At 40.8% G+C, this 27,415-nt stretch overlaps 2 protein-coding genes across 4 annotated transcripts in view; both read left to right on the plus strand.

Annotated features, from left to right (window-relative positions):
- The window catches only part of ltbp3 (latent transforming growth factor beta binding protein 3), a 36,186-nt gene extending 20,176 nt beyond the window's left edge, over positions 1-16,010 (plus strand). Inside the window, exons 5-29 of one of the 3 annotated variants that reach the window (XM_080509496.1) lie at positions 497-583; positions 687-803; positions 947-1,102; positions 2,234-2,341; positions 2,448-2,461; positions 2,746-2,815; positions 3,054-3,131; positions 3,883-4,011; positions 4,398-4,529; positions 4,626-4,754; positions 4,923-5,042; positions 5,388-5,510; positions 5,672-5,794; positions 5,895-6,014; positions 6,962-7,090; positions 7,336-7,506; positions 8,188-8,268; positions 8,448-8,576; positions 9,154-9,291; positions 9,393-9,533; positions 12,068-12,196; positions 13,528-13,689; positions 13,788-13,877; positions 13,996-14,124; positions 14,603-16,010. In XM_080509496.1, coding sequence (XP_080365622.1) covers positions 497-583; positions 687-803; positions 947-1,102; positions 2,234-2,341; positions 2,448-2,461; positions 2,746-2,815; positions 3,054-3,131; positions 3,883-4,011; positions 4,398-4,529; positions 4,626-4,754; positions 4,923-5,042; positions 5,388-5,510; positions 5,672-5,794; positions 5,895-6,014; positions 6,962-7,090; positions 7,336-7,506; positions 8,188-8,268; positions 8,448-8,576; positions 9,154-9,291; positions 9,393-9,533; positions 12,068-12,196; positions 13,528-13,689; positions 13,788-13,877; positions 13,996-14,124; positions 14,603-14,754 — 2,957 coding nt within the window. In that variant the 3' untranslated portion in view covers positions 14,755-16,010. The remainder of the gene's footprint in view (positions 1-496; positions 584-686; positions 804-946; positions 1,103-2,233; positions 2,342-2,447; positions 2,462-2,745; positions 2,816-3,053; positions 3,132-3,882; positions 4,012-4,397; positions 4,530-4,625; positions 4,755-4,922; positions 5,043-5,387; positions 5,511-5,671; positions 5,795-5,894; positions 6,015-6,961; positions 7,091-7,335; positions 7,507-8,187; positions 8,269-8,447; positions 8,577-9,153; positions 9,292-9,392; positions 9,534-12,067; positions 12,197-13,527; positions 13,690-13,787; positions 13,878-13,995; positions 14,125-14,602) is intronic. The other 2 variants (XM_080509497.1, XM_080509498.1) reach the window with 2 other exon arrangements.
- An 8,888-nt stretch (positions 16,011-24,898) lies between these two features.
- sptbn2 (spectrin, beta, non-erythrocytic 2) overlaps positions 24,899-27,415 on the plus strand; it is a 39,871-nt gene continuing 37,354 nt past the window's right edge. The window contains exon 1 of the mRNA XM_080509467.1: positions 24,899-24,992. The gene's annotated coding sequence lies outside the window, so the exon portion shown is untranslated. The remainder of the gene's footprint in view (positions 24,993-27,415) is intronic.

Raw genomic sequence — 27,415 nt, forward strand, 5'->3', positions numbered from 1 at the left:
GCAAAAAAAAACAACCCAAAAACTATCCAGTGTCTATTTAAAAGATCTGTAAAGTTTATGTTAATAAAGTTAATAAAGTCAAACGTGTCAAAATAAATATAACAGACCAAAATATTTCACAATTTCTACTTACAAAATGAATTAAATTGAATAATGTCTTTACTGAATATATATATGTGAATCATTAAAGACACCTACTACTCCCACATTACCATGCAATGTATTACTTATTATAATATATTTGCTCAAGAAGTTCAAACCTCTCGACACCTCATGAAAGTTAATAATAAGATAAAGAGTTACATGTGGTGGATTAAGAAAAGCATCCTGTAAAAATGTCCTGATCTATGCCATCTATACTAAATCTACAACATTTATATTAAACAAAATTGTCTGTCATTCATTTCATATCACTGAAATGCAGATATTCAATATTATCAGTCGTCAAACGAATGAAACCTCAAACGAAACTTGTCTCGTCTCCTCCTCCTTCCAGAAGCGTCAGTCAAACAGACCATCGTGGAGGATTATGGCTCCAACTGTCCTCAGGGCTATAAAAGATTCAACAGCACCCACTGCCAAGGTAATACAGGCAGGATTAAGTTCATAATAAAGTCCAATTTGAATATACGTAATAAAATGTCGTAATATTTCCCTTGTCTCTACCTCACCTCCTCCACTTAAAGACATCAACGAGTGCACCATGCAGGGGGTCTGTCAGAACGGCGACTGCCTGAACACACTGGGAGGTTTCAACTGTTCCTGTAAGTCCGGTTTTGTCCTGGAGAACAACCGGTGTGTCGGTGAGTGCGAGACCTCGCTTCTCCCCCCCCCCCCCCCCCCCCCCAACGTCCGCCTGCACGAGGCGACGTTTTTTTGTCCCCCAAATGCTCTTGTCGAGCCTCGTTCCGTTGCCACAGAACACGTGTCGTCTCCTCCTTCTTAGAGCCTCCAGCAGAACAGGCTCAGTGCTTCCTGATGGCCTCCGAGTCCCGGGGCTGCGAGCACCCGCTGCCGACGCACCTCACGCGGGAGATGTGCTGCTGCACGGTGGGCGTCGCCTGGGGACACAACTGCGAGAGCTGCCCCCGGGAGGGCACGGGTAAGACATTATGAGGAGGGGGCTATTTGTTTCTAATTACGTTTCATTCACTCAACGCAAGGACGAGCAGAACATATCAAAACATGTCGAGCTTGCAGCAAATTCCCTCTGTCCGCTGATCCATACTCATCTGGGGGTTGATAGAACGGAGGGAAATATCTCGACTTGGGCCGATATTTCATTTCATTCATTCATATTTCAACTAATAAGCAAACGTGTGACACACAAAAAGAGGGGCAAAAAAATATACATAGCCCGATTCTCACTTGCCAATATTACACATTTACAAATGTTACTTCCACTCCTCCTCCCTCTTTCTACCTTGACTTTCTGACTAGAAAGTCATAGTTTTGAAGATTTGGTGATTCTTTAGTACTTTATAACTGCAGACTGAATGTCGGAATCGAGCTGTTGGGTAATAATTTATTTATTTTCAATGAAAACTTTGAATCTGTTTGATTATGTATTTATTTATTGAATTAGTGGTTCGCTATAACTTTTCATTCATTGTACTGAGAGGATGTCCTGGAATGGGTTCATGCTAAGATCACGCCGCAAATCATTCAGACTCGTTTGCGTTAACGCGTCAATATGTTTGATAAGTCAGATCACCAACACCTCCAATTCCAGTTGAACACATTCATTTAGTGATTTTGGGGAATAAACGCTCCATCTTATCACTCCATGGCAAAGTCAACCAAAACTAAATGATTAACGACACCATTTCCAGCAGATTGTTCTCATGTGAACAAAGCCTACTTCAGGCAAAGCCTTAGTTTAAATACCTTTTATTGGGAAGGATGTCCTTTAGGTGTTTATTGTTAGTTGATCGCCTGCAAAACACACAAAAATTCACTGCATCTATTTGCTTGAGTATGTCATTACACTGACTTTATACAGGATCTTAGTGCATCGGGCCATAAATATGATTACTACCTGAATTATTAAGTTGGAAAAAGGATTTTGATGTTGCTGTATCACATCTCATATCATGTTTGGTACTGGGAAGGCTCATGAATGTACGCTACTTGTAAAAAGTGGAAATGAAAAAAAATTGTATTCAGCAAGATGTGATGTAGTATAAAGAAAATCAGAATTAAGCTGTTTTCTTTTTCTCTATGTGCTACTTAGTGGCTTTCAGTGACATCTGTCCAGCTGGGAAAGGATACTTCCTTAAAAACATAAGAGAAACTGTGGCTTTCCCTCCCATATTTTTCCAACCCAAACCTGACAAGGAGGGTGAGTATTTCAGTCTTCTCACCTTCTCTCAGACAACAAACATGCCAATATCTACAGATTGTGTGAATTCATGTGTTTAATTCTCCGCTATCCCCTTTATTTTCAGAGCTCGAGCGGACGGTAAGAAATTATCTCCATTAATAAAAGCTTTTTTTAATTTGAAGTCTCTGGTTTTTATATACAATCTGCAGCTGCTATAACTTTTATTTTTGAATAAGAAATAAACTTGTAACTTTCCAGCTATTTTTAAATCGTGATTTAAAGCATAAGCATGCTGGAAAAAGCATCCTCCTGACCCCCTGATTAAAAAATAAATAAATAAAAAATAGCACATTTAATTGCTGCATATTTTGCAGACAAAATGTAAAATTTTCTGGGTTTTTTTTTCTTCTGTTTTTAATCAGGAAAGGCCTCAAGAGACGACAACGCCCGTGCATCAGGCTCCCACCAGCACCCACAGCCCTCGTGTGCCTGGTAAAGGCGCCTTTGCTCAATAACACCTGTAATCAACATGCCGACAAAGCGTTTGTTTCACAAGCTGTCTCTTTGAAGGAAGATCTTCTCCTCTCAGTGCTAATTACACCGAGCGCCAATACAAACGTGTGGAAAAAAATGCTCTCTTGAAGCGATAAAGGCGGAAGCGCTGAAGATCAGCAGGTCATCATTACTCCTGAACTCTAACCACTTCATTTCTCCTCCGTTGCATCCTCAGTTATTAAATCCACCCCTCCTACAATCATCCGGATGACAGCGGGCAATGACCCCTTAGAGACGCAGACAAAAGCCATTCGTGAGTTTCGCACAAAACTTCAAAACCCCTATGTCCTCTTCTGTCCATTTGTTTTTTTTCTTCTTCTTTTTTTCACATTTTCTGTACCTCAAAAATAGAAAATAAAGCTTTCCACACTCCCCCAGTAGGAGACGATAATGTTCATTTCTCTCAGATGACATGTTGTCTTTCTCCCTCAAGCAGTAAATAACGTTTACGATGGCATGCATGTTATTTATGGAATATTTCTTAACACTACCCAAACCAAGTGGTGCCGCAGATAAATCAAAACAATCCAGCAAGTTCCACACAAGTTCAATCTAGTCTGACTTGTGTTTTTCTTTTTTAATGAACAAGTCACGCCTTTAGGCACCATTCATGCACATTCAACCATGAAACTTGAACCAGCCTGAAAGGCCATGTTCACACTCTCGCTGTTTTATGGGAGCGGAAATGTTGTCATAACTATATTTTGAGCCACTGTTTTAAAGCATTGTATGTGTTATACACGGAATTGCCCCAGAGATAATCAGGATTCACAAGGCATTGGCAATCATTTGTGTTTCTTTAGCTTTTTTTTTTTTTTTTTTTTTTTTCTTATCATGACTCCAACATTTTAGAATTTTAAGAATTACTAGTTTGGATATTTGGAACATTGGCACTGCATGGGCATTTTTTAGCTTTGTATAAAACAACAATGATAGATAGAGAGATGTAGGCATGTATATACTGAATATATGATGCTAGTCTTCTCTTGGTATACTCCTTAAAGCAGAGACAGATGAATGTAGGCTAAGCAGAAACATTTGTGGTCACGGGGAGTGTGAGAACAGCCTGAACGGCCACATCTGTCACTGTCACCCCGGCTACCATCTCAACCTGCTGAGGAACATCTGTGAGGGTAAGAGACGACGGTGGAGACACAGCGGCGATAGCGACGGTTGTCATGGCACACGGGACAGTACCGACGAGACATCTCAGGAAGTTTCTAGTTCGAGGAAGTTGTATGTTATATTTGCTTCAAGCCTTTTTTTTGGCCTCTTGGTTAAATGTAGAAACTAATTGTTTGAAAATGCTAAGCATGTGTATGTGTTTTGTTTTTTTGTTTTTTTATTTTATCATGTCTACATGGAACTAGTAGTCAGTAAAAGGTCGCCTTACTCACAAATTGACTGGAATTGGGATGGCTTGTCCTCTGACCTCCGTGACGTTCTATAATATTTACCATTGTTTCCGTTATGTGTGGCTGCTGCACTTTTCCGACTCACTCTGACTCCTCTTGTCCAGACGATAACGAATGTGAGTCAGAGCCGTGCGGCCACGGCAGAGGACTTTGTGTCAACATTGACGGTGGCTACAAGTGCGTCTGTCGGCCGGGCTATAAACACATGGTGCAGCACGGCAGACTTAAGTGCATAGGTAAGTCAGGCCTCTGAGGTAAAGACCCGGTTATTCTGTGAACCGTTTTTTTTTTTTTTTTTTTTTGGCCCGGGCCCTAATTGTCCTGTTCCACAGACAGGAACGAGTGCTCTCAGCAAGACATCTGCGCTGCCGGAGGCCATTGTGTGAACTTACCCGGGTCTTATAAATGTGAATGTCACAGTGGCTTCAGGAGCAAGTCCCACCGTCACCCCGCCTGTGAAGGTACCAAGACACTGAGTATTACAGATATTACCGTGCGGGCCTGTCGGGAAATTGTTTGTTGACTCACAGCAGATCAGTATATGTGTCGGTGTGCGTCACGCTTGCATGTCTGCGTGTTTAGGAATGCAATGTGAACAATCCTGTCAATTTTGTGCCCATTTATTCCAGACATAAATGAGTGTTTGAATCCCAACACTTGTCCCAACGAGCAGTGTGAGAACACACCAGGGTCTTATGAGTGTGTTCCTTGCTTGCCCGGCCATGAGGCCCGAGCTGGCACCTGCTACGGTGAGTCCAGTCCCGCCAAACAGCAATAAAACGTATGAACCTCCTTTCATAACCACAGTGCTGTCTTGTTAATGCAGATTGGGAAAGGCGTTTCAAAGATTTTGTTTACAGCAGTCATATATGAGGTAGAAACATTCCATGTTGCCGATTAAGACTGTATATGTTTTACACGTCTATCTTTTTTTACTGCTTTTCCAACACACTCATATTTACAGGCAATTCCAATGAACTTGCAGAAAATCAACGTCAAGTGCAAATGTTGACAAGAGATAATGTATCTCTAATAACAGGTGTATGCATCACCGTGAGTGACTTTGTTTTATTTCCTCCCATGTGTTTCACCAGACATTAATGAGTGTCAGAAGCCTGGCATCTGTCCTAACGGGCGCTGTGAGAACCTCCCCGGTACTTACCGTTGCCTGTGCAACGAGGGCTTCCTCCCATCTGCAGACAGCAAAGGCTGCAGCGGTCAGTAATGCTCACTTAACTTTTCCTATCAGCAACGGGGAGAAGCTTTCGACAGCCGAGCGACTTCAGGCCGTTTTCACACGCGATGCGACGATAGAATTCTCATCCGGTGATCCGACGCAGATTCACGCAGCTTCATGTTTGAAATTGCTCTCACGCAGACATCGACGAGTGCGAGGACGTCCGGCTTTGTGCGTACGGCCGCTGCATCAACACAGACGGCTCCTTCAAGTGCCACTGCTACCCGGGATACCAGCGCACGCAGGAGGGCAGTCACTGTGAGGGTAGGCACCGTCCACGAAACCACGAGTTTCAAAGCGGCCGAATAACACCGATATTCACGATCGTCGGTGTGAAGATTGTTTTTTGCTTCCCGTCTTTCAGATATCAATGAGTGTGAAAGACCATCAAACTGTCTGAAGGGCCGCTGTATCAACAACATGGGCTCATACCACTGCGAGTGCCAGAAAGGGTTCACGCTGGTCCGAGGCCGGGAATGCCAAGGTCAGGTTCTGAAAATCAAACCTCTGTCCGAGAACAGGGTGACTGCTTTGTAACCGGATTTCTGTGACTGGGTTTGCAGGTTCTTGCCGAGTGTGGGCAGTCCATGTTTCCCGTAACAGTCCAAAGTTAAACTTTTGGTGAACTTGGGTTTTCTAAAACTGTCAAACTCGTTTTAGTTCAGAGGTCACATTCGATCTGAACTGGGCCGGACCAGTAAAATTATAGCATTATAACTTTGAAATAATAACAACTCTAAAAAATGTTCCCTTCGTCTTCGAGCGGACATATGCAATTACATAAAAAAAATAATAATCTAAAAACACAGTGTTTCCCTCCAGACTTACTGCATGTTGGCAAAAGCCTGTCGCTTTTTTGAGTGCTACATTTCTGCCGCATTCAGCGTCTATTTTTTATTTATTTTTTATTATTCATTGAGCTTTACAGTATGGTTTTGGCACTAATTCAATTTCAGTTGCATTAAAGTAGCTTTCACCGGGGCCTCTTGCTGCAAGCAGCCGCTCACTTCCAGGTTTGTGTGGAGTGTGGCGGATTCTCTGAAAACTGTACAACTGAAAGTAGATGCAGAAGCTGCTTTTATCGACAACAACAAAAAATCATTGTCTCTCATGGGATTTGGATGCTTTGCAATATCATCTGGCTGCCCCGCTTGGGCCCTTGGAGTGTCAGATTTATGTGGTGCTCATGATACACTTGCCATCATCGTAATGTAATATTACAGTTCTTTTGTGTATTGCTGTTACTCGGATTATTTACTTCTGTTTGGCGATTCAGTTTGAGGGGATTGGAGGTCTTGGAGGGATTGGGGGCCGATATGTTTAGCATCTGAACAAGTCCACAAATGACCAAATGTTTTCCTTACTCGCGACTCGGATGGTGATTTGGACTGAAATGAGCAATGAAAGCGGGCTCTGTTGTTTCCCTTTCAGACATCGACGAATGTGCCACGGACAGAAGTCTCTGCCAGCCCTTCGGCTCTTGCGAGAACAGAGCGGGCTCGTATCTGTGTGTCTGCAATCACGGTTATGTCCTCTCGGAGGACAAACACAGCTGTGAAGGTAAGCCTCCCTCTGATTCCTTGTGCTTTACTGGTAGACTCACGTTCATCCCAGAGCTTTGACATGCTGAACATTTAATCCCCGTCAGCCTCCAAAACCAAAACTTTTCAGTTCACAACCAGACCAACATCAAGGAATGACACCCAACTTTCTCACTTGTATCTATTGACAAGCATTTAAAGGACATCCTCAAGATAACATCCAGTATATATGAATATATTATTATTATTATTTTCCTCATCCAGCAGTCCGAGTGCTGATAGACGAGAAGAAAGAGTGCTACCTCAACCTTGATGACACCGTCTTCTGCGACAGCGTCCTGGCCACCAACGTCACCAAGCAGGAGTGCTGCTGCTCCATCGGAGTTGGCTGGGGAGATCATTGTGAGATCTACCCTTGCCCCGTGTCTCACTCAGGTGGGAGCAACTGCGTACATAAAAATAACCAATACAACAACCGACATCACATACTGATTTATGACATCTGATAAAATTCAAATCGTTGAAAAGTTCCTTTCTTTAGCAGTTATTTCTACCCTCATAATGTAAAAGTAATCTCAAGAATTTCTCAATTCAAAGTTTGTCAGTTATAGTATCATTAAAAGAAATCTTAAAAAACATATAATCACATGAAATATTATTATATTGTCAGATATTATATTTTGCCTTTTCATGACTTATAAGCTGAAATCATAAGGATTAAACAAAACATTCTTGAAATATTTCAGTTCATTTACTAAATATATCCTTTTCCATGCCTATGTAGTGTTGGAGCTTTTGGGAATTTGCCGAGTTTGCATGTCTGTGTTTGGGTTTTCCCAAGGTACTCAGTTTTGTTTTGGTTTTTTTACCCCCCCACAGTCCAAAAGCATGTATTTGTGGATAATTGGTGACTCTACAATTTTGTGATTGTGTGATTGTCTGTCTCGTTGTCTTTGCCTCCCGACAGACTGGTGACCTGTCTATAGCGTGTACTGCCTTGGCCCACAGTCAGCCCTCAACCCTAAATTAGATAAAGTCGTTTAGAAAATGGATGGGTGGAGATGCACCTGTATGCTGTGCCGTTTGATGCATTTGCTTTATCTTTTCCCGTTTCAGCTGAGTTCCACGTCCTCTGTCCAAACGGTCAAGGTCTCTACAATGACGAGGGAATCGCGTACAGCCTGCCCGCCTATCACGGTAGATATCTGCACTTCCAGCCATAACATCCACATACCCAACGCTGCAACACCGCACCGAAATCCACAAGATAAACAGTGGCTTATTAAATGTTGTTGCTCTTATCCAAAGCTGATGACATTTCCTATAGGCAACTCGTGCATGTGACTGAACTGAACTCTTGCTTTTCTTGCCTGCAGATATTGATGAGTGCTCGTTGTTTGCCGATGAAATCTGCAAGAAAGGCCGCTGTGAAAACACACTTCCAGGCTACGAGTGCTACTGTCAACAAGGCTTCTACTATGATAGCAACCTCCTCGAGTGCATTGGTAAGTGTCTGGATACTGTGTGAAAAGTAACATCTCTGCTGTTTTTTTTCTCAAGAAACAAAAGAGCTTTGAGGAGGTTTTGTAACAAGAAAGTATGTTGGGGGTTTTTTCCCCCCACTCTTTAATAAAGAGAACAAGCAAATACAATTTATTTCAGGCAACAAAAACAATGGAAATGTACATATCTAAATGAAAGTGAATTTAAGGTACTTTGGATTCATTAGAATCCAAACTGAAGTCAAGTGCAACTGAGAGATTTCTTTGGAAATATTCCTTCATTTTTTCCCCCACCCCGATCTCTTATTTTTCTATGATCTGTGTTTTATTGGTCTAAATTTTATTGTGGTTTTAATGTCAAAACACTTTGTAACTGTGTTTAAAAAGTGCTATACAAATAAAGGTATTATTATTATTATTATTATTGTCTATTAATAATTTGCATTGCCTCTCAATTAATAACTGTAATAAGTTCTTACAGCCGAGTTCTGATGAGGGATAAAACAATGTCATTTACCAGTTCTCCAGATTTAAATGTGAGCGCGACATTAATGTTGTTTTTTTCACGTTTCTTTCTCAGACGTAAACGAATGCCACGACGAGTCTCTGTGTACTAACGGGAGGTGTGTCAACACTGAAGGGTCCTTCTATTGCAACTGTAACCGTCCCTGGACCCCAGATGTCAATAAGAAGAAGTGTGTGATGGCAACAGTATCAGGTGAGCAAACAACCTTTTCCTTTATCGAAGTGTGTTTTTCTGTTCGAGATCATCCTGACAAGCTTGGATTTTTTTTTCTTTTTTTTCTTTTCTATGTCCAGATGTAAATGAATGTGAGGACCCTGAGAACTGTAAGAACGGCCAGTGTGTGGACACTCCTGGTTCATACTACTGCATCTGCTCTCCGCCTTGGACGCTGGCTACTGACCGCAACAGCTGCGTGACCCCCGAGGAGCAGGCTGGTAAGTGTGGAGGTGGAGGGGGTGCAATAAGCAACGTGCCGCGGTGGGCAACAGCCCTTGGAAACAGATAAATGTGTAGTTTGGCTCCTGTATTCATATCTGAGGCAAAATGGATTTTGGCCGTACATGAGAGAGAAAAGGTGAAGGAATCCATTAGATTCTTTTAAATATCACCACTAGGAAAAACACTCATATTATTCAATGATGATGAACGTTTTACGAGCTATATCATAAACGGGCAACTGAGATGAACCAAAAAAATATATATCATCATCTCTGCCAGAGGACCAAGTTATAACTGAGCTCATATCCCATCAGGATTTTTGAGAAATCAGCCCACATCTGAGCTCTGTGAACAAAGCCATGCAATTGTTAAAAGAAGCAGCTTGTGATTGTGAAGTCAAATCAAAACGTGCGTCTCTTACTAACTCACAAAAACTAAATGTGCATGTAAAAGACATTCCTGCATAAAGCTATTTAGATTTTGACCCTGTGATTGACAATTTGAAGATCGTCAAAGAGGTCTTCCAGCGAAGTTAAACATATTTTGCTCTGTCACACCAAGTAGCAACTTATTTTTAAGGCGAGTTTTGATGATTTTTTTGCTCACATTATCCAATATTAACAGCTGTACAAATATTTTTGCTGTTTATTTAAAATATTTGGCTGAATATAAAAAAAATGTTTTACTCGCTGAACATTATTTTCCATCAAAATTTCTTCTTAATTTTTTAAAGGAAAAAAAAACCCCATAAAGAATTACTCTGACCCCCAAATTTAACCTGAAGCGGCTCGCCTCTTGAGGCTCTTTAGCACCCTCTAGGGGACTAATGACTTTTTACCTGATACAGTTTTACCTTGTTATAAACATATATGGTTGCAGAAATAAAACATTGTCGTTAGAATATTATAATTATGCCCTAAACCTTGTGGCTGAATGAAGCTGGACGCACGCAGCAACCGTCTCCTCAGTTTGAAGGAGAACTTGCACAAGCAAATGCAATTTGTGTCGCCAGTCGATGAATCCATTGCTCAAATGTTACGTAGGAACATAAGTGGTGAAGCATTCAGGCTCTCTGGAAAGTGTTTTTGTTCCACTTGAGGTCCGTCTTCATATCAACAAATGCCTTGAAAATATTACATTTAACTATTTGCGTTTGTGGATTTACTGAAGGCCGTTAGACTCCAGCCGCAAACCATCAGATGAATTGGATTAGATTAGATTAAACTTTATTGTCATTACAAATGCAACGAAATGCAGTTTAGCATCTAACCAGAAGTGCAATATCGCAAGTATCAGATATTATATACACATACACACTCACATATATAAATAATAAATAAATAGGGAACAGTGTGAAGTTGCAATAAAGATTGACTTAAGGACGTCATTCTTACTTGTGTGAGAAAGAAAGTGTGAATGAAGAAATTTTTTTCTTTCTTTTGAAGCTGTTCGGGAATTGCTCGTGACATAACTCATTTGCACCCAAAGGTCGAAAAAAAATAAAAATGAAAAAGTGCGTCATCTCAAACATGTTTTAAATTAAGACTCGGTTTTATTGGCATTCTCACCAAAGTATAAAATACAGTTTTCTGGTCTTGTTATTGAAAGAACGAACAGAATATAAAATTGTTACTCTGTGCAATGAGGAATTGAAACGCTCCGTAAATGTGAATGAATATTTATTGGTTATGAGCAGATATGAAAAACCTGCTGGATCTGTGCTCTTAGCTTGACTTCTAAATACAAACTAGACCGAGGTTTCAGTCTGTGTGCAACATGCTTGGCTTTATCCAGGCACCAAGAAAAAAAAAAAAAAGCAAAACAACAACAACAAATAGAAACAGTAATGAAGTGTAACCACATGATGTGGTTACACATAAAAACCCCACACTGGCCTCATTAGCTGTATTAATTTTCTTTGTGAGATGCCTGTGAACTTCTTGGCAGGTTAAAGCACCGTTGGAACAAATCTTTCTTCTCTAATCTTGCAGATATCTCAGTGTGGAGAGCAGCTGCAGCATTGTGCATGACTAATTCTCATTCCGTCATTAGTAGAACTTTTGCATGCAACATTTATGTTAGGATCATAAACAGAAAGCAAATGGGACGTGCAGGAGGTGGACGCAACAACTGGTCTAATCTTTTGTTAACTAATAAAATCAGCACAGTAACGCTCCAGTGGAGCTGGGAATGTTCAGCTTTAGTTATGACTGTGTCAGAACTGTGTTCATTCGTATCAAATGCATTTCTGGTGTTAAAAAAAAAAAAAAAAAAAAATTTGAGATGACCAGAGTAATACAGAGGCACCTCCGACTGCAGCCTCAACAATAAGCAGAGTGGAACAAACACATTTTTTTTTCGCACAGTCTCAGCAAAAACTGAACATTGCAAAGACAACTGCACGAACCGGAGCGCCTCACGAAGAGTGCCACTCAACTATTTCGCTGTCGTGTCCACCACCTGCAGACATAAGAGCTGGCCCCCGAGCAGATGTTCATACTGTAACCGGTGTCTGTGGTGCCCTTTGCAGATGTGAATGAGTGCCAGGACCCCTCGTACTGTAAGAATGGGAGGTGTGAGAACACGCCCGGCTCCTTTCACTGTTTTTGCGACCCTCCCCTCACCTTCAGTGCGGCGCTCAAACAGTGCGTCTATGACGGTGGGTAAAAGAAAAGAAAGAAAAGACAAAAAAAAAAACAGGAAAAACAAAACACCAGCATCGACTCATCTGAGTCTGACTGCTCAATATGAGTTTTGGCTTACCTCAACATCTGCCACTCATGTTGCTCTTTACAATTTATCCCAGTTTGTGTCCCATCTGCACTGTGCTGGCTTTATGATATAACATCTTCTCTTTTCACCAACTCTGTAGAGGCAGTTTTTCTTCCTTGGGCAGATAGCACTTTGTGTAGTTACAAAAAAAAAAACGGATTTAAGCGCGCTTGAATACAAACTAATATCCAAACACATTTAAAGTGAAGAATAGGAATCATTTTGAGCAATTTCCACTGCATGCCATCATTTTCCCCTATAACGGATTCTATCTTGTCGGTGTTTTTTGTGGTAAAACTGATTCATTAAGATAAAGAAAAACTCAAAATCAAAAACTGATATTTTACTAGAGAATGCCCTGCGCTCACGACTGATCGATTTGTGAAAAAGAAGTCTTAACTGCATTTTCACTTTTGTGCAACATAATGCATGAATGTCATGGATGTGACTGGATTCACTGTCAAAATCAACACCACTGCACGATTCTAGATTACATAGAAAGATACTAACTCACTGATCATTTCGATTTTCGATGCGAACATTACGTTATCTTACTTAACGTCACTGCTCCAGAGGCAGAAATTGTCTGTGATCATGTCACTTCAGATATTTATTAAAAAGTCTTTGGCTGTGACTCTTGGAGACAAAACATGTTTTTCTGTAAGGTCCACAACTTAAGAATTACTTACAGAATTAAAATTGTTTATAGAGTCTATTAGTCATAGGTACATTTTGTTTTAGTCTATTTGTGCATGACTGGATGTTGTATTGCATGACAAGTAAAGCTATGTTCACTACATATGAGGACAAACAGATAAATAAGGAGAAATTGCCTCTCTAAACTAAACGAATTCCAGTTGGACTATGTTATGAACTGCACTACAGCATAGAAATGCATTGACAGGCTCCAGCTATGTTTCATTCTCAACTATAACAAGTATGAACATTAGCAAAGTGTACATTTGGTAAACCTATGGACCTTCGTATTTTTTGCTACGAGACAGCTTTAATTGTAACAATTACTGGTAACCTGGCATGTAAACAAACATCCATCATCTGAGTGGATTATGAATGTCACACATAACAAAAGCTGACGATGCCTTTGATTTTAAGGCTTTAACGCCCTGAAATGAGTCATTGCAAAAGTCACATTTCTACATTAACGATCGTGACAAGTTAAAATCTCTTATCTGTTGTTGATCTTTTCGTTTGACTCAGATCGCACTGCAGCCCACAAGGACGTGTGTTTCCTGCAGGTTGACGAGGGTCTGATTTGCAGCGAGCCCCGAAACGGCATTGTGGTGACTTACTCGGAGTGCTGCTGTCACTATGGACGTGGCTGGGGACCCGAGTGTAACACCTGTCCTCCCCGAAACTCAGGTGAGCTCGATCTGCCAAGAATTTCTTTAGGGCTTCTTTTAGTCTTCTTCTTCTTTTCTTTTCTTTTTTTTTTACTGAATTTTGCTCTTTGAATTCAGAGATGTTCAGTCGCTTGTGTGAGATGCATCTTGAGACCGAGTCCGATGGGGAGCAGGACTTTCTGGCAGCTTTCGCCAACTACAATCCAGGTAAAGTCGCTCGCCGTCTGCCACGTGTTCATGCTGATCTATTTGCTCATGAGCACGTCTGACTTACTTTTCTCTTTCAATCTCACGCTTCCTCTTTTCACCGGCCGTGCACGCAAAGGCGACAGTTCCGAAGAGGATTCGGACGAATGCAGCTGCGCAAATGGCCGTTGCGTTCGCTCCTACCTGGGAATTATGTGCGAATGTAACACAGGATTTCGGCGAGACCACTCCCGTACCCGCTGTATAGGTTCGTACTTCTTCAAGAATACTTGAGATGAGAATTTGTACTTCAGTTCTGTTGTGAGTTTATCTGTTCACATTTAGCGGCAAAACAAAATAATAGTGTGTGAATCTTTCAAAATTGATACTACGGCTTTTTTTGGCCAGCTTATCTTCTCTGGAGACACACAGAGACACTACCTGTGGTACTTATTGGCTGGTTGTCAAAAAAAAAAAAATTTCAAGTTAAAATGATGTGAAATGCATTTAATTGCACTGCCAATAGCAGTAGTTGTTAAAGTTTAAATTACCTACGTTTAAAAACAGATTCCTCCCCCCAAAACATCAAATGAAGAAAAATGTAACGCCACTTCTTTCATTCCGTTTTTTTCCATTGTGTCCCAGTAGAAGAAACTACCCGGTCCGACTAACATGTCAGCTGCTGTGCGATGTTTTATTTTTGCTTTACACGCGCCGATACCTGCTTGTGTTTGTGTTTGTCGCAGACATTGACGAGTGCGGAGAACCCGGAGTCCGTGTCAATCCCTGCAAGAACGCTCGGTGCGTGAACACCGCCGGCTCATACAAGTGCTTCTGCAAACACGGCTTCGTGGCCACGCGCAGGCCCAACGTGTGCGCCCGTCGCAGAACTCGGTAACCTCGGCGTGTCGCCGCCACCCTGTTTATCCCTGCCCGATGCGGCAAACGCACCGCGCGTGCTGTACCTGCACGTCTCTCCCGGCGTACAGACATTGGACTGTGTTTTAACCCCCAAAAAGAAAAAAGAAAAAACGAAATAAAGCAAAACAAAGTGGGTGCTCTCATCAGGAGCCATCATCATACCAATGGCTCATATGAAATGTACAAAACATATCATCAGCTCCTCTTTAACGCGCCATTTCACATTTTTAAAAGGTCATCAGTACGGACTAAAAACGTGTTTGTTTATTTGTTTGCTAAACATTTTTTTTGTAATTATTCCTTCTTTTTTTTTTTTTACTGTTTTTGTAGTTTAATTTTAATATTGTGCATTTTTTTATTTTATTATTTCACTGATCTTCTGTTGCTTTGAGCTACATTTTGAATGGCCAATCTCAACCATCCTCCTGTTTTAATAAGGACACGTATCACAGACCTCCTCAGTGTTAGTGTTCCTCCAACCCAAGTCAATATTTGCACACTCACAGGAATGCCATGATGATTTCTCCAAGAGACAGTATTGACATTTACATTCCCACTTAAATCCACATATTGGTTGTTTTATTGTACAGTTTGCTAAGTGGAGAGGTCACTCTCCCACCCCTGTTTGTTTGTTTGTTTGTTTGTTTGTTGCTGTAAAATATGAGAAACCTGAGGTTTTTGTATAATTTGACATGTGCACCTAAGTGGACTTAAGCAAGACTTTAAATAATTATGCACTTAGCAATGAGATAGTGGGACTATTTGCTAAATGTAGCTTACTCTGGGAAACCGAAACATTTCAGCCTCTACTGTTGTAATTGCTGCATCAAGGTATCTAGAAAACCAAAGACGTTGTTGTGATAAGAAGAAATTGATTAAAAAAAACCAAAATGTCTATGATCCATGTATTTGTGGGTATTGACTTTTGTCCACACCTATGATGAACGTCGGTGTAAAGAGTTTTTTAATGCCGTAAGGTCAGACGGAGCCATTCGGGAAGGCACAGAGTTCACACGGCCGGGTTGAGAAGTGAGAACATTTCTACTGTGGAGGATCCAGTGTTGCCTTTCAAAGCACACCTAGAAAGCAAATAAACCCGGCACATGCCTCAGGTCATCCATTCGCTCTACTCCTGTGCTCTTTTCCTTGTTAATTCTATGTGGACATTTATAGCACTGAAAATTGTAATCTACCTTTTTGAATTATTTCTGAATGTTAAACAAGTTAGAATTGCATGCTTTGTTGTTGTTGTTTTTTTTATTTTTATTTTCTTGATGTCTTCAGGGAAATTACTAAAGTGCATTTAACCCATCCTATCCATAACCAACCTTGACTACACATATGAGGAGCATTGGATTTCTGCTGCAAGAGGACCTGCAGAATAAAAACATACACAGGGAAACCATGCAAACTCCACACACAAAATCCTCAGGACCATTCCAGATTCTTACTGGGGAACAACTATGTTTATTAAAATTACCACACAGTTTCCCTAGTTGTTGGTACCATAGGAGTTATCTCTATTTGATCTGAAGGTTAATCTCAACCACCTAAAGAGTTTTTTAGTTTTCTTAAAAAATCAAGTCTTAAGGTGATTTATTTTTCTTCGAAGGCACTCCAAGTGTATTGCTTATATCTCCTCCCTGCTGCAACCAGCAGTTTCCCAGGCACAAGACGATGCCCGTAAATGTACAATGAATTAATATCTACAAATGATACAGTGTTGAGCTCCAATATATTTTGACACCTCAGCAAATATGTATATTTGGTGGAGCTAAAAAAAAAAGAAAAACAAAACAGTCACTGCTCATTATTGAAACAAGGCAGTTTATGTGCTATTTGATTGCATTTCCCCTTTCGATCTCCCACAAGAGGGCCAGGACCTACCGAAGAGATTCTAATACTTAGTTGACTTGGGAGTGATTCTGAAGAGAAAAATATCTCAGCCAGAGCCAATAAATGTTTTCTTCTGAAAGGGAACAAATGAATCCATATTTACTTGACTGCAATAGGATGTGCAGAGAAGTGTTGGATCAAATAATGTTTTTTCTTTAAACTTTTCCAGAGATGTCTTATTTTTAAAGGTTTCAGAAGACTACTTGACCTTTGTTTCTCACAGCGTTAACCTTACAGTGGAAACACATTGTGAGACATGGTATGCTGAAACTTTTGAAAAGCAAAAGTTCTATTTAGTCTCAGAGGAGACCACAAAGTCCTGTGACCAACTACCTGAAGAACAGTGTCATCTTGTGGCCTATTTAAGTGAATATAAATTCCTCTCAACAAATCCAATACATCCACGAGCAAATGAAGTTGCAGTAGCCCAGGGGTGGCCAACCCTGGTCCTCGAGAGCCGCAGTCCTGCATGTTTTAGATGTTTCCCTGCTCAAACACACCTGTTGTCATGATGAGGCTCTGCAGAAAGCTTGACAAGGAGCCACTAATTGCTGTCAGCTGTATTGATGTGAGGAGACATCTAAAACGTGCAGGACTGCGGCTCTCGAGGACCAGGGTTGGCCACCCCTGCAGTAGCCGTTATCAAAATCACGACAGGTGCCACACAAAAGTAAGTAAGAGTTTTATGAGAATAATTGCACATTATCTTCAGAACACTTCAGACCAGCAGCTTTCAAAGTGTGTAGTTGTGTAGCTGTGGCCTGTACTACGAAGCTGGAGTTTCCCTTATCGGGATAACTTCAACGATCAACTCTGAGTTTTCTGTAAAAAAAAAAAAAAAAAGCACAGAGCATGAGACACACAACAGCAGAGATCTGGCATGAAATACAGCAGAAGGTATTGGACTTCATGCTAAAAATGTATTTTAGAAATGTTTGAAATCATTAAATAAGACCTAATGAAGAGGTTCTGGGACTTTCAATACATGTTTTCAATTTAATTATTGGCTCTCTTGACGAAAGAGTAAAAATGCATTATTCTTCACATGATAAGCTATTCTCACTATTCAATTGGGCTGACATAATCCACTGGATCTTCCACAAGAGGGGGCTGCTCGCACATCTGTACAGAGGTGATCTGATGTTTTCTAGTGTCAATGAAACATTATAGTAAATCTTAAGAGAGTTGGTGAGATTAATCTAATGGGTGATTGTTGATGTACACCAGAGTGCCGCTTCTAAAACAATGTATATGTATAATTCATGTCCACCAATCTATATTTTTGAAATGTCAGGGAGGCACGCTTCACATGTTGCATTCACTCTCCAAAGCTCCTTTAATAGACTTCATTGTCACAGTAATTAATGGAATAATTTCAAAATCAACACATTTGCTTGTTTTATTCGGAAATCCAATGGCTTAAAGACGTAAGAACTTTAAATCTGTCTGTGTGAGATGTATACGAATAATGTCGCTCTCTCCTGCTAGCTTTATGCACTTGGTGATGCATTAAGTGTGTTTTGTATTGACATGCCGAGGGTTCTTGTTGCTGCTAATTGATTAAATGCTCCCAAGGAAGACATACTCGAAGGTACAATGTTATGTGATTCGCAGCCAACGAAAGCAATTTTTTTTCTTACACACTAACATTCCCCCATGACTCAAAGAAGTCTTCTTTTCTGCCATGGCTTGAAAACGGTCCTCATCCAGAAATCTCTGTGACTCACGTTGCACCATATGTGGCTCCGCAGCCTCCTCACTTGTCCTGGTTTCATTCTGTCTAATTATTATATCATTTTCCAAATGGAACAGCAGGGTGACCTCCAGCAACTAGTTTGGGCAGAAACAGCGATAAGAAACGGAACAGGAGAGACACAGGATGAGCCGGAGCCAAAACAGAAATAGCATAGACGTCCTTGTGAGACGACTCAGAGAGCTGGCGTTGTTGTTAAAAATATCTTTTTAGTGGGTCACACTGACCGCACCGTCACCCCCTGGGTCCTGATAGCTGAGGACAGCGGCGATCAAACTTATTCTGTCGGGTGGATGAAACGTCAGTTGCTTGTGATGCCCGGGACACTAATATGACACAACACAGCAAGATAATGATGATGCCGGGAAATTGCTTTCCGTATTTCACATGTGACACAGACCCAACTAATCTGCATTTGATGAACATTAATTAAAATGATTGAGTCAGCCCCGCCCGGCCAGTTGGGTAATCAGTCAGTGGGCTTGCATCCGTTGTGGCGGAGCTCTCGATGGTGGCCGTAAAAAAAAACAACAACAAAAGGTTGATGGTTTCAATGACTGACCTGTGAAGAGTGTTCATGTTGTTCTTACACTGGAATACAGCGTGTGTGATTTTATGAGTTTATTCCCAATATAGCCTTTACTTAAAGGCTGCTGCAATGATAAATAAAAAGCATAAGCACATTTTGCATTGTGTTCTCGCTACCCGGTTGTTTTGGTTTTGGAAAATTGTTTAATTACCTCTGACACATGACTGATTGTTTGTCAGGGCGGTTGAAATTGCTGCTCGAACAAATATATCTTGCAACCAAGGCAACGCTGCACAGCAGGGTAGTGGTTAGTGAAACAACCTGGTTCAATTCTGAGATGGTGTCTTCATGTGGAGTTTGTTGGTTTGCCTCTCACAGATCTGTCCCCTTCCCTCAGTCCAAGTACATATTTGTATGGTTAATGGGTGAGTATACAGCGCCTGTAGTTTCTCACTGTGTTTTAACATGTTTCCATATGTTGACACCGATCCGCATCGTGAAAGATTTATAATGCACAGTAGAACAACTGCTATCAGAGCATCAAAGCTTTAAGGAACTAATAAGGGAAGAAAAAAAAAAAAAGTCTAACAAGGCGGCCTTAAAGGGAGAATGTGCATTCTCTAATGTAAAGTAACACGTAAGAATGAACTATTCTCTTTGAAACAGAGAAAAAGTCTGCCTGGTGGTGATAAGAAAGTCTTTGAAGTGCTCTAAATAGTAATGATGAGGCTACAATTGTAAAGGCTTGAGGAGGCACTGCAGCCTACTAATTGTTAATAAGCCTTCACTGTACAGATCACATTTTCTGGTAATTATAAATGGTTACGTATCAGCAATTGAAATACATGTTTCCTCGGCTCCTTCAGTCCTCGGAGACCTGTTTTACGTGCCGAATGTGGAGTAAACTCTCATTCTCTTTCCTCTAGCACATGTGCAATCCTGCCTCAGACCTGGGGATTGGAGTCATATGATTCAGCTTTAAGATTGGGCATATCATTCAAGCGTTGTGCTGGGAACCCCCCCCAAACTAAAAAAAACCAAAAACAGAATAGAGATCACATCCACTCAGCTGTGAAGATATAGTCACACCAACTTCATCCAACACCGTCCCCAAGCTCCACCCCAGTCACCGCACGCACCAATGATGACCCCCACCCGTCCAGGTCCCGTCTATAGTGAGCAGACAGAGGGGGGTTTAGCTCAAACTGCTGCAATCTGCAGAAATCACTGTGCTGGACACACTCTGGCAGCCGGTGGCAGCCTTATATCCTGCACTCAGCTTTTTCCCTTTGTCACGGCGGATTGTGGATGAGCTCTCTGCTGGGGTGCCGGACTGTGGGGCAGGGGTGGGGACTGGGGCCGGGGGCGTAAACAGGTCCTGTACATGTGTGTGTGTGTGTGTGTGTGTGTGTGTGTATGTGCTTTCAGTGCAGTCTCTCAGATCAGTGATTTTTGAAGACCTGGGGCGTTCTTTAACACTCCAACACTGATGAATAGTATCTGGACGCCAGGCAAGCTTTGATTTATACTGTACCCTCAGCACTTGAATGTACGACTGCACTGCTCTAAAAATTAATGTTCGACTGTGAATGACCTGTAGCCTGGCTGCATTAAAGAAGGCCATTAAAAAAAACGTTCCTAATTTCACATATTTCAATTCTGTAGACTTAAAATTATAAGACTTCTATGACTGTCTCAATATGGTTTATAATTGAAATGATCACGTCAACACGTTGCCATTGTCAAACACAGCAGCTTTATCAGGGAAGTTAATTTTATTTGGATACTGTTCGACTTGACATATGCAGCGTCTCAGTTTAACTTACTTCACTGGTCAAAAAGTTATGAAAATATATTTTCTTCAAGTTGATCTACTTCGTTCATATGAATTCTATATTATTTTTCCAATAATTGAAAGATCTTTAGTAAACTAGTTAAAAGATAACCATGATCAAATTCTATTAAAAATGTATTTAAAGTACTAATAGATCACTAAAATGTTCAGCACTATTATCATAGGATTATTTATAATGCTCCCAATAGCAGGTTTTCTTTCACTGTGTAAATATTTTCAATAACAGGATTTTTGCCACAGATCGGCTGAAAGCCTTTCAATCCAGCTTCATAATATTCCAAATGCTACAAGACTTTATTTTAATGCAAACCGCAATCTGTGTTTCTGTCCAAATGTTTAGCAACAAACGTTGACTCATTTGATGCTAAATCAGTTCTTCCAAGGACAATGTGCATTTATTCCCATTGCCGTTGGTGAAATGCATTTTTTTTAATAACTCATCCAAAACTGACAACAGCCACTATTCTGATGACAGCATTTTCTCTTTGAATCACACGGCCCCTTTAATCCACAGATTCCTGCTTCAAAGACCCCGCACACTTGTATATTTGACTGCAATAATATATTTCACAGCAAAAATGCAAAAGAGTGCAAACCACACTGTCAACACAAGAGAGCTTTTTCATTACCACTAACTGCTTGTAATGCATAGCATACGATTTCCTTAACTACCGAGCCCTTCCTGATAGGCCCATCATCCCATAAAGTCCACACCACTACCACTTCGTTGGCTCAGTTACTCCCATTCTGAGGGATATGCAGAAGAGAACATAAACACCGATGACCAATTTAGGTGTCCACTTTGGGTGCCGGCGTAGTTCCTCATTTACACTGTGAATACATTGAGTGCGGCTCTCTTCTAAAAATCATCCTCAGTCACCATCAAATCACGGCTCCCATCGCTTTACGGCGCAACGGAGAGAACCACTTATCGAGGCCTGGAGGTTCTCTTGCATGAGGATTTTCCCCTGCTTTATGAATAACCCAGATCTTGATGACTTGCTTTATGTCACACACCAGCCAGGTGCAGCCGGCTACCTCAGGAATAATTCATTGCGAAGGCAGTTCCTCCCAGATTAACTGCTGGAGAGGAAGAAAGAAAACCTGAAAGTCGTCACATATTTCTGGCACTTAAGTAAGATTTTTAGTCTTTTCTTCAACTTTTAGAATATGGATACGTTTTTTTTATGGAATGTGTAATCCTATAGTTTGATGTTTACATGCATGTTTATACATCATGTCATTGTGTCGACTACTAAATACCAGTGACATGGTGAGATCAAACTGTAGCCATTCAGTCACTTAATATTATTGAAAAGTAAAGAAATAGTCAGTACTCAATACTGTACAGATGTTAAGATTTGCTTTCAATTCATTCACAAGAGAATTTGCTTTGTATGCAAATTACACCTGTTTGAAATGAAAACAAAACATCTTGTTGATGTTATATCAGGCTGCTTTGAAACTACAAATAAATGTGTTAACCGGCACATAAACCTTCCTCCCAGGAAAAAGTAAATCCTTAAGCTGCAATGCAAGTCATTAGTCAAGTCATTTAGAAAATAATAGTCTTTGATTGGACCATAGCGGAGCACGTTATGGAAGAACAATCCCCTGTAAATATTTCCATATTCTGTACACTGAGCACGTTCTGAGTCCAGTTCAGTTTTTTTTTCCACCGAATCCTAACATAAGTCAGTTTATATATTTCATGGGGTGTGCTGCAGGAGGAAAACAGGGGCTTACTAAAGCGCAACATTCATTGCGTTTGTTTTTTCAAACCGTGTGTACTCATATGGGTTTTTGTGGATCTGGCCTTGTAAAGTCGATGTGAAGTTTTCCCCCTGTGGATGTTACAGATGTTACAGTGTCTGTGTAACCACAGTGAAAAGAAAAGTAAACAAAATGGTACTTTTATTTTGAAACGTCCCTGCATGAATTGATTTTACAATGGAATTTTAGACATGGAGTCTCAAGTTTTGATAAGAGCAATGTTCTTACCATAATATCACACAAAGACTCATACTATGTCATAGCTCTTTTAAGCACAACTTTTAGGGGACGGGGGGAAAAAAAACAACACAAAAGTTATGCTGACTTTCATTTAGACTATTTGCATTCATAAACTTGGGACACAATACATTTATTCAGTAATACATATGACAGCCATAGAATACAAGAAACACATCTCACTATAATGCAGTCATTAATTTGTAAAGACACTTTGAGAAGACCATTTATTGTAAAGATATTGCAGGAGAAATAAAATGATGAAATGAGCTATCGTGTGCAAAATCTTGAGTGTAATAGTTCTAACAGTCAAAAGGCTATATGCAATTATGGTGAGTTACTTCAAACTGAGATAATCTTTATCAGACAAGGTATATGTTTTCTTTTATATTGCCAATGGATCCAAACAGCTGTTAATATGTTATCATTTAAAAATGAGTCAGGCATTAAAAAAAAACCCCAGCATGTTACATATTTGTGATAATCTATTGTTCCTGCTCTGCCTCAGTCCACCCATCCATCTTCTGTACTGCTTTATCTTGTGCAGGGTCACAGGGTGCTGGAGCTAATATGGCAAGGGAAGGATACACCCTGGACAGATCACAGACCCAAACACAGAGAGACAGATCACCCCGCGCACTCACATTCACACCTCGGGGCCATTTAGGGTCACCAATCAACCTTACATGCATGTTTTTGAACTTTGGGAGGAAACCACAGTACTTGGAGGAAACGCACACATATAGAACATGCAAACTCCAATACAGAAAGGCCACCACACACACCCACGGTCTTCATCGTGCATCAGTCAAATTCCTCCATTTTATTTCTTGTCTGACGACATTGACTCAAACAGAAATGAATGAATCTTTATTTCGAACATAGAAAACATAAGAAAAGAAATACTTTGATGAATAAAACATCTACCACAGGGAAAATAAGCAATGGTATGCTTACAACCACATAGATACAGATACATATAGTGGGAAAATACAGCTGCTCCATTCCAAATAAAAAGAAAAGCACATTGTACACAATTTTCAATTAAGTCGTCATTTCTCATTAACCCCTCACTGGCTGTTTTGAGACAGCTTGGGGAACATGGGGGTCATACAATGGACATTAGATTGTTAATATACTCAATTGATTAGATTATATTGCACATGTTGCAGGGTATGCTAGAGAGCTGATCAAAATCCATCTCTCTACTGATTTATGTTTAAGAGATTGACCAGAAAAGGACCACTTCAAGGACCAGCTCAGCTATTTAATGCACGCAACTATTCTCTTATTAAATTGTTGAATGAGTTCACAAAAAAAAGCTTACTTGTAATAATAGTGAGAACAGTAGTAGTAGTAGTAGTAGTAGTAGTAGCGGTGGTTTTTTAGCACCAGGGACAGCACCAGCCTCAACAACAGCGCATCTTCTTCCCTCAGAATACTAAAATAAAACCGTGCACGGCGTTTCCCATGTGACTGTGAAGAGGTCAGAGAACCCACCCACACACACACCCACCCACCCACCCACCACCACCCTACACACACACCCACCACCACCACCACCACCACCACCACTTTTTTTCTCCTTTCTTGTCCCTGTTGAACGCCAGCGGGAGTCGGTGTAGTTAAAGGACGGCCCTTCTGGATGCTCGGCCGCGGGTCGAGTCGAGGCGGGGACGAAGCTGCTGCGGATATCCGTCACGTACCTGCCTCGGAAGAAAAAAAAAAAAAAGAAGAAGAAGAAGAAGAAAAAAAAACTGGGGTCCTCTCGTTTCGCCGTTTTTTTCACCACCACCACCCCCTCTCCTCTCTCTCCGTTTCCAAGCTTAGATAAAGAGAGGTTTGGTTTCGTAAGGCGCTGCTGCACCGGTAGCAGCGCGTGAGGGAGAGACGCTTTTTTTTTTTACCCTCTCTCCTCCTCCTCGAGGATGCGGAATTAACGGGGGGGAAAAAAACCTGATCGGTGTCACCTGGGAAAATTAACCGTTAACACTCGAATTAGCATAGCCGCTCGCATCGGTAGCAAAGGGAAGAGATTTTTTTTTTCTTCTCCTTCTTCTTCTTCCCCCATGTCTGGTGAAATATCACGTTAAAAAAAAAAAAAAAAAAACAGACGTGGTGAAGATTCTATCGACAGCCTCTTCGAGAGAAGACTGAATCCAGGAGGGGGGGGTAAGCTCTTATTTTGTGTCTTTTCTTCCCCCACAGCAGCATCAAGCAGCAGGCTGCCCACTAATAACAAAGCTAATGAGAGGAGCCTCGTTCAGGTGACTGCTGTTAGCTCGCAGCCGCTGTTAGCTTCACCACACAACCTCATTGCATCGCGTTTTGTGTCACTCTGACAGAAAACCCCCCAAAACAAAATACCAAAAAAAAAAAAAAAACAGATATGTGAGCTGCCCTGTTTGAGAAGTGTCTGGCTGTGACGCCTCACGTTACTTATTGGGAGCCATTCTTGTCTATATATATTATATATATGTGTGTGTGTGTCTTGCCTTTTGTTTGAATCCACGTCAAAACGCAGCCACATTTTATCTGCGTGCCTCCCTCTCACAGCCAGCCTGTGGATCTTTTCATTCAGCATCTGCTGTGAACACACAAACCTTGTTGTCCCCCCCCCCCCCTACTTTGGGAATCTTCATTTATATATTTACTTTATATCACGGCACAGTGCCGGTATCTGGTCAAACTGCATGAATTCTATTCGACATCGTGGACTATGTGGTTATGTTATGATAGGACACGGCTTTATACTGCGTGTCTGGCCTAGACAGTGAGTCATAGCAGGGATGCATCACCTAAAAGTATGAGGGAAAATAAAAGAGGATTTGACTCCCTATACAATGAGACCTGAACACGTTGCTTTGTCGAGATGGGGAAGTTTCTCAGGTTGGAATTGAGCGGATTGCTCAGAGCTGACATTTACTGCACACCACGTGTGGGTTTGATGGCCCACAAACATCAGCTCATTGAGAAAAAAAAAGAGGTTGAAGAGAGGAAACAAAACAGGGACATACTTGCTTACCCATCACTATTCTTGGTGAGCAGTTTTGTTTACTTTCTTGTGCCCAACCGTGATCGAGAAAGACTTGGGATATGGAAACATCCTTTTATATGCAAGTATTGCGACTGTTTCAGGTTCCATTTATGATCTGCATATTGGTAATCCTGCAAAGATTAATGCAGATTGAAGTTGAGAGATATATTTATGAAATCAAGAAACAATCTCAGTGTTTACTGTTGTATTTATAAGATCTAGTAAATTCAACAACAGTGGAATGTTGTAGATATTGGAGTAAAACAAGCAAATGAACAATAAATGAAATTTCCCATGTATTTTCAACATTTACTTTCCAATTACTTTACTGTTCCTTGTATATTGGTAGCGACTTTAAAGAAGCAGTTCCCTACTTGGATCCATTTATGTAAGAGTTTCTTGATTTTAGTTTTATTTCACTAACAAAACGCTGATGGTCGGTTGTACTTGTGGACAAAGGACTAACATTGATTATTTGATGTTCACAATTGATGTATTTAGTGTGTAGCTTGGGTTACTACCATAAGATGCCACCCCAAGATATAAATTCTAAAGGCTGCATATTTTCCTGTCTTAAATTTGACTTTTAGCCATTATATATGGGATAACTAGGCATCTGAAATTTAACACCTTCATTGTGGTCGCTCCACTTTTAATGCACATACGTGTCCACAAACTGTGTTTCAAATTCAATAGATAAGCTTAAGACAACAGAGACAAAGTCACAAATTGACGTGTTTGTCTTAAAGCTTTCAGCACATATTAGCACACCCATGTCATCATGCAGGAGACACTGTTCTGCAAAGCAGATCTTTTATGTGCATAACATTCATTATGCTAACATTTGAAACCAGAAGGAAAAAGTACAAACATTATGCTACGAAACTGTTTTATTTTCATCGTGGCTGTTTTGTGTTCCTCAGCATCACCGTTTGGATACAATTCTGGACACACTATGATATTTATTGACTAATGACTAAAGAGCTCTGTCTGAATAATACTTTAATGGAGGTTATTACTGAAAAATGTGGACTAGTTTCTTCACGTTTCTTTTAATCCTGACCACCTTACACTGCTTTCCCCCCTTTTTTAAAGACATGTCTCCACTATACCTGTTATTAGCAAAATGTGCTTTTCCATTAAGTGTTTTGAAAAGGTCACTAGGTTTAAGTAGCGTCTTGACTAACCTGGATCCACTAGATGGCGGTGTGAAGACTTTTCCTTTGGCGCTCACCTTCCTTAGCAGACACATTATGAGAGATTGCCTACAGGCAGCATTAGGTACGGATGGGAAACGGCCACATACTAGATATTTAATAATTAACAACATCCCTCTGGAGCTCTGGCTGATATGGAGCCTCGGTCGCCTGCTGTGACGTGGCAAAATGACAAAATGGGACGTTACTACAAAAAAATGATATTGTGTAATTGTGTGTCGACGCGTACTGTGTGCTTGGAATAATTTACTAGCCATTACTCGGATCCTATGATCCCTTGTCTCTCATGTGGGTAACCCAGCCTTCCTGTGCAAACATCGGTGTCACTTTTTTCATGTCAT

This window comes from Blennius ocellaris, assembly GCF_963422515.1.
Source record: "Blennius ocellaris genome assembly, chromosome: 14".
NCBI classification, from domain to species: Eukaryota; Metazoa; Chordata; class Actinopteri; order Blenniiformes; family Blenniidae; genus Blennius; species Blennius ocellaris.